Source organism: Vespula vulgaris, chromosome 4, assembly GCF_905475345.1.
Source record: "Vespula vulgaris chromosome 4, iyVesVulg1.1, whole genome shotgun sequence".
Taxonomy (NCBI): domain Eukaryota; kingdom Metazoa; phylum Arthropoda; class Insecta; order Hymenoptera; family Vespidae; genus Vespula; species Vespula vulgaris.
The window spans coordinates 570,538-577,902 of record NC_066589.1 but is presented as its reverse complement, the minus strand read 5'-3'; the positions used below and the strand labels follow the sequence as shown (position 1 = coordinate 577,902).

Below are 7,365 nucleotides of genomic sequence, written 5' to 3'. Positions count from 1 at the left end.
CATATTCCAAATTATGCTTCCTTTTAATTGCTTTGCAACTGTATTGTCGAAAACATCAGGATTCTCTGATATTGAGACACGAAAACTACGAACAAAATAAGAAAAAAGAATGAAGAAAGAAATCGTAATAACACGAGAGAATCATATTTATTAAATAAAAACTCGAAATAGATACACATAGTTCCGTCTTCTGGTAAAAACAGATCACACATCGTTATCTTAGCGGTCGGGGTTGACGATACTTTGTTTTTATCAGTTTATCAAAATACGCGAAAAGAAGTGTAAAACTTATAGATTAAAAAGCATATAACGAGCATTTATTCGTATACATTCTAAACCTATCCCACCCGTTATATATTCCACATGATTTTATACATAATATTCATCATGTAATAATAATATCCTTAATTATAAAACCATCGATCTCCAGCGGCGAGTAAATTTTCTTCCCAAAAAAAAAAAAAAAGAAAAAGAAAGAAAAACAAAAAAAAAAGAATACTAAAAATAAAGACAATCTAATAATATTTCTTCCGACGTGTGTTACTTGCAAATTTTGTTCAGAACTGCCCGTTATTTCTGTCCTCCCTATATAATGTGCAATAACTTCTCCGTAAGAGTTCATCTCGTGATCGACGAAAGGTAAAAAGCTCTTCGTAAACTGTTCTTTGACTTCGAACATTCTCAACGTCGATCTCAACCTCGTCGTTGACGTTTAACGTATTCCTCAATCATACTTGGACTATAAATTTTCAATTGTTGATAAAAAAAAAAAGAAAAACAAGAAGAAAGCTAATTGCATGACATTAGATTTGATTTAAATAATAAAATAGATAGAAAGAGAGAAAGAAAGAGAAGATATTGATCCATTGAGAAATATTCAATTCGATAATAGATAATAACATACCTGATAACAACTAAGATGGTACAGTAGTGCTGGATAAAAAAGATAGAGTACGTAATATAGCTCGTGGCGCACGAACAACGCTTCCAGCAATTTGTAAAACTCGACTGCTCCATCCTCCTTCTTGAGATTGTCTGATCAAACGTTCCTTCAATTCGTTCAGTTCCATTCTTATATAAAAATATAAACGATAGTTATATTTTCTCATATAAAATATAGCTTGTGTACATAAGAAATAAGTAATATCTTACAGTTGACCATTGTATATTGATTCGATACGATGCAAGGCAGCTTCCTTATCGGCTAGTTGATTTTCAAGAACGTTTGAACGCAAGCTTAAAGCTTTTCCCGTTTCTACACTCAATCGCAACTGTTTCTCCAATTTCATTCGTTCATCTTCCGTGTCCTTCAACTGTCTAAATAAAAAAGAAACAAAAAAAAAATCATCAATAAAAAACGTCGATAATAATAATATTGTCACTTTTTTGTTAAGATAACATTTTCAGTACTCGTTAATATTTGAAATATTTTATTACAAATATCTATCGATTGGCTAGGCGACGTTTAATTATTAAGAAAAAAGAAAATTAGAAAAATATGAAACTTTACATGTTTCGAGCTTAATCTATCACAACCTACTTGGCATATCGTTGATTCTGTTCCTGTGCAGAATCGACAAGTGCGACGTGTGCAGCCAATCGAATTTGCAAATCCTCGATGGCAGATTCAGCCCTATCTGCTCTGCTACCACGTTCTATAGCTAAAGCTTCGCTTGCGGATATCTAAAATTAAGCAGAGAAAGAAAGAGAGAGAGAAAGAGAGAAAGAGAATAAGAGAAAAGGATAATGAACTTTTCCATCTTTAAAAACTAAGAGGTAAAAAGAAAAAGAAAGAAAGAAATGTATCCTTTTAAATTATTCGTACGAAGCAAGTACTCAGGATCCTATTCAAGTTTAAATCTCATCATTTGAAAAACTCCGATCATCGCGATAATAATTTCTAATTACGTTAGATAACACAATCGAATTCTTACGACTTGGATAAGCATGTCGAGATACAGCGAAATTTTACCAACAATAAGCTACAACGTAAAAGAATTAATAGGGCAAGCATTATCGATCCTTTTTCCTAGTACCCAAGGAGTATTACGCGGTATTGAGTCAGCAACGAAACACAAAGAGTATGACTCAGAGGTTCTCTACGACCTCGTCGTACGTTGACCTAACTAACCAAAATTTCATTTCGTTTCAATCAAAAACTAATGACTGATGACTATCGCTTAATTTTTAACGAATCATCGTTGACAATAATTCCGTTGTCAAGTGATAAATTTTTACAAAGAAAAAGAGAAATAAATAAACGTTCGCCATATTATATTTTGTTAAAACATGGCATGTCCTTTAGAGAAATACAAGATTTCGTTGGAAAGCGAGAGGGTGAACAGAGTGAATCATTGTTTCTTAGAAACCAATAAGAATTCGCATCGTATTAAGAGAGAAAATCCACCCTCACTCTAGATCAACCTTCATTGAGCAGACGTATGACTCATTCGATAACTTTGCATTGGCAACAACCTACTACTAAAAAGTCAAAGGCCCTATTCCTCAACAAGTATCATCTACTCTTCGTTTACATCCAAAGGAAGCTGAAGGATTTGCATGACGAAGCTCTTCACTAAAATGGTACTTCACTGGTACTTGTTTCGTCGACAAGCCATTACCGATATCATTACCGATCAAAATTACGTGATAAAAATATTTAATTAGAAGATTAAATTCTAATGAACCTTATCCAAAAGAATCCTTTTGTCTTCTCGTAATTTTAACAATTTCTCACGATCTCTTGCGATTTGTCCGTCCAAATCTTGAAGTTGATTTTGGGCGTTGAGCAATTCGTTTCTAAGATTTTCCGTTGCCACCAATCGTTCCTCGGAAATATCCTCTAGAGATTTGACTTCTTCTTCCAATTTATCTTTTTCCTAAAACCAAATATCATTTCGTGTTAAACAGTTAAAAATATAATTGCGTTAAATTCTAAAAATCTTTCGTCATATTATATTGATACGATGGAAGTAAGCATTGCTTAATTGTGTACGTTTATAAAAATATATAGAAATAAATAATACGTTCGTTTATGTATGAAAAAAAAGTAAAATATAGTATATCCGACAGATAAAATCTTGTGTGACCACTGGTGAACTATACAGCAACCACCGTACGATATACGTAGCTCTTTCGTTTCATAATTAGCTGCTGGCGAAATGCCAGATACTCGCTTGTGTAAGCACCCTACGCTCCGAATTCGTTGGCCACACGTATCCGCTCCTACAAACGTGAACGTGGATGTAAGCATACAAAGCGTAAGAGCAAAAGAGAGAAAGCCAGTGACACGAATATATTTATTTACGACTATCGAAAAGAGAAACGAACTACATTTCTAATGTCACGTTTGATTTTCCTATCACGATATAAAAAAAATGTATATATATATATATATATATATATATATATATATATATATATACAAACACGCACGCAGACACGCGTACACTCATATATTGAAAATGTTACAGAAACTTTAGTTAGAAAAGTTAGAAAAAGCTTTTAAAACTTGTTGAATGAAATGAAAATATAATTTGTCATCGAACGAATATCATTAAAGAAAGATCAAAGAAAGAAAATCATGAGCTTTTGAGATCTACTCTTCGATGCATGGCTGAAATGTGCTACGCGAGTTCTCTTGGTAGCGTCATCCCCCTACTTAGAAGCACGTCATTGAACTCTCGTATTCGTCGAGCTCCGAGGGTGTCACGCTCTCACACATACGTCACACCTGCTAGCTACATATTCTCCGACGTACTCAAATGAAACCTGCGCAATTATAAACTTCTTGCAACAAGAATGATTTGTAATAATATTGTAATAATATCTCGATCCCAATAAAAATATTATCACGATTTAAAGATGTTCAGTTATCTACAAAGAGAATAGAATATCTTAGAAAGGACAAGATCTTAATATTTAACAAGTACCACTATAACAACTACCACCCTATAATTAACTAACTCTATAATAAATACATTAATCCTATAATACCTGTAATTAAACTTCTACATAAACCTACCAAGTAAATTTGAGTTGTGTACCTATTCATTTTACATTTTCTTTCATTAACATTAACGTAACAACTTTCATTTTCACTTCGCATATACAGTTTTTCTTTTCTACATTTTCTTAGTAGAATGTATACTCGGTAGAGCAGAGTCATATTAATACAAATAATGTTATAACGTTCGCATTATATAATTTTTTTTGTAAACGCGTTAAAAAGTAAGAAGATCAAACAGATTGTTTCTTTTACCTTCTTGAGAACATCACGTTCCTGAGAAAGCTCCTCGAATTGAGTTTTCGTACGTTGAGTCTCCCAACTCAATTTATTGACACGGCCATTCTCCGTCTCAAGTAAACGACGGAGAACAATGATCTGCAAGCGTAGATGCTCGATTTGCCGTGCTAATTCGTCGATCGTTTCCTGAAGCTGACCGACGTCTGCTCGTCTGCGTCTCCAAGCATTCAGTACCAATACATGACAAAGAATACTCGCGGCTTTTCCCGGATTCTGCGAAAGACAGTTACCACCCTCTTCGATGTTAGCAGACAAGAAATTCTTTGTCCATGTTCGATGTCCGATTCCTAGGACACCGTTATTATTTCCTACGGTGTCCTTGCTACGTTCTCCTAAATCTTCTCGATGTCCTAACGACGAATTACTTTCTGATCTATAAAAAAAAAATTAAAATTATTTAATATATACCTATTATCTATAAAAGATAAATTTTCAAACATGGCGTCGATAGCATCGATGTTCAAACATTCCGGTAGCAGAGTCGAACGTAACGGAATTTTATAAATCTTTATAAAATATCTGATTTATTTACCTGAAATCAGCTATATCTGGATCTATAGTCGCAAGTGAAAGATCGGTCATGGATAAGCTCTTTCTACAGCGTGACGAACCGATAGCACGTAAAATTGGTGAAGAACAGGCCGAATTTGAGTGATTACTATCTGGGCAACTTTTAATTGTCGCAATGGACACGTTACTATGATTTATTGCACTTAATCCGACTAATTTAAATGGATTACGGACAGATCGATAATACGGGCTCGTTCGTTGACATTTTATAGGCAATTGTGAATACTGAAGCTTATGCTTTACACATTGTTTAAGATTTAATGTTATCGAGGAACCAGAAGGATTATCCTCCTTACTGGCTCTCGCCAGAGCGTGAAGAATAGGCGAATTACTCGCTGAGAGGAACGTTATTTCTGGCATTGCTTCTTTTTTCTGTAATTATATTGCAAATAAAATTCTCTTCGCACAGGCGATCGAGATTGTTTCTCTTGTTATTCTTTGTCATGGTTACGGAATCTACTTAACTTTCTTCTTAACGTTTCGAGCGAACAAAAAAACAAAAAAAAAACGAGAAACGTTATTTCAATCTTCGATATCAAAATCGAATTTCTCGGACTTTAGATTATCCAATTTAAAAAGATTATATAATAAGAAAAATAAACGCATCGCAATGATACCATTTAATCGATCAAAAATAATGAATACAATAATATATCCAATAACGATAATATTAACAAAATATTAAATAATATTAATAATAATATATTCGAAATAAATCAGCTTGGAATATCTTTCTTTTGTTATCGTTTACTTTCATTTCTTTTTTCTTTCTCTTTTCTTAATATACCTGAATATACCTAAACACATGTGTACACAACATACGGTATTATAAAAATCGATTTTCACAGGTACCCTGGGACAGGGATAATCCGACTACCTGTATCATATTGTTAGAATTATAGTATTAAGTAATAATAACCATTAGTGGACCGATGTAAAACTAATATTTCATTGAGCGAAATACGTTATTGAACACAATACAAATATATTGTCTTAAAAAAAAAAAGAAGAAGAAAAGAAAGAGAGAGAGAAAAGGAAAGAAAAACAACGTTTCATTATTTAAAAATGACAACGATGATGTTGAACTTTTGGTAAAAATAACAGTTGACTCGTTATATAATGGTCGTTTTTATAATACATCTTAATCAACGAAATGCATATTGCGCACTGATTCGATCTACTGGTTCATGATTATTAAATATTATAATACCGACAGTCGAACGTAAACGATCGAATTTCATTTAACTCAGCGATGCTCAAAAAAATCAATTTTTATAATATCTCGTTTCTCTGTCATACTCTGTACTTGAATATACTTAAATCTACCTGAGTATACTTGAATATACCTAAGAACATAACTATATTCTATATATCATATACGGAAAGTGTATAGAAAGTATGACTCACCATTGTACACGCGAGAACTCAGATACTCAGGTACGAAGTTTCTCTATTAAATTGTAAGCATTACGTGACAATAGTCAATGCAATCATTTGATGAGTTATGTCTTATTCCTAGAGTATCTAGTATTGTATAATTTTTATTCTCTTTTCCTTTTCTTTTTTCTTTTCTTTTTTTCTTTTTTTGCTTTTTTTCCTTTCTTTTAATAAATAACGGGTATATATCACACGAACCTAATTCAAAGTAAATATTACGAATAACAGAGAGAAAGAGAGAAAGAGAAATGAAGTATTATAAATACGTTAAATCGAGTAAAGTAAAGAGCGATCGTAATCAATTCGCAAAACGAAGGTTATCCACGTACATCGAAACTTCGTATTCGACTTCGTGACCTTCATGTAGAGTCAAGGTCGAAACAATTTCCAAATAAAAAAGATAATAACGACTAAGAGAATGAACGATACGAAAGCTTAAAAAAAAAAATCTTTTAAAACATTTAGTTTAAACACATCGATACGTTACATAATTATGGATATCTAACAACCGGTATATTCATAACGCGAGTGTGAACGATTACGACAAATGAATTTCCTAACATTTGTTAGTTAGAAAATTACACTTGAATTTGATAATTTCACGCGTGAAAAGTTTGCAGAGTTCGTAAGATAAATCAAAAGATATATTCCAGTTTAAAGGAAGTCTAGATATAAAGGAAAAATATAACTAACCAAAAATTGTCGATCGTACTAAAGAAAAAAACAACAAGTATATATCCGCAAAAGAAGATTACGAGGTTACGTACGAATCGTAACATATGCAGATTAATACAATTCGTAGAAAGTCTTTAACGCGACTCTTTTCTGAGAATTCGAAAGGTTATACAAGCCCAGAACGAGTGGTTCTCGATCGATATCGTTAATTTCGATTATCGGAAGAAAACGAGGAAAGATCGAAGAAACTAAATAGCAAACGCGATCGGGTAAAATCGACGATTGATCGTACATGTTCGTGAAGATTCGCCGAATATTTCCGATCACGCTCGAAGAGAATCGGCGCGGAAAGGCGCGACGATGACGCGTCCTCCTCT

At 33.1% G+C, this 7,365-nt stretch overlaps 1 protein-coding gene across 3 annotated transcripts; it reads right to left on the bottom strand.

Annotated features, from left to right (window-relative positions):
- Positions 1-128: 128 nt before the first annotated feature.
- Positions 129-7,272, bottom strand: LOC127063057 (uncharacterized). 3 transcript variants are annotated; one of them, XM_050992334.1, is made up of 8 exons: positions 6,284-7,272; positions 4,839-5,248; positions 4,262-4,679; positions 2,688-2,879; positions 1,541-1,683; positions 1,153-1,317; positions 905-1,071; positions 129-739 (listed from the first exon to the last, which is right to left on the bottom strand). In XM_050992334.1, the coding sequence occupies exons 1-7, from the start codon at positions 6,284-6,286 to the stop codon at positions 915-917; spliced, it is 1,488 nt and encodes a 495-aa protein (XP_050848291.1). In that variant the 5' UTR covers positions 6,287-7,272; the 3' UTR covers positions 129-739; positions 905-914. The 3 variants fall into 3 exon arrangements, with proteins under 3 accessions (XP_050848291.1, XP_050848292.1, XP_050848290.1); XM_050992335.1 differs by having other exon boundaries at positions 7,007-7,272; XM_050992333.1 differs by having other exon boundaries at positions 7,081-7,272.
- Positions 7,273-7,365: the final 93 nt, after the last annotated feature.

Excerpts from the sequence above, each read along its gene's own strand:
- LOC127063057 (XM_050992333.1), bottom strand. Across the intron at positions 2,880-4,261 it reads AACGTGATGTTCTCAAGAAG|GAAAAAGATAAATTGGAAGA; the intron begins GTAAAAGAAACA and ends ATTTGGTTTTAG. Across the intron at positions 1,684-2,687 it reads AAAGGATTCTTTTGGATAAG|ATATCCGCAAGCGAAGCTTT; the intron begins GTTCATTAGAAT and ends GCTTAATTTTAG.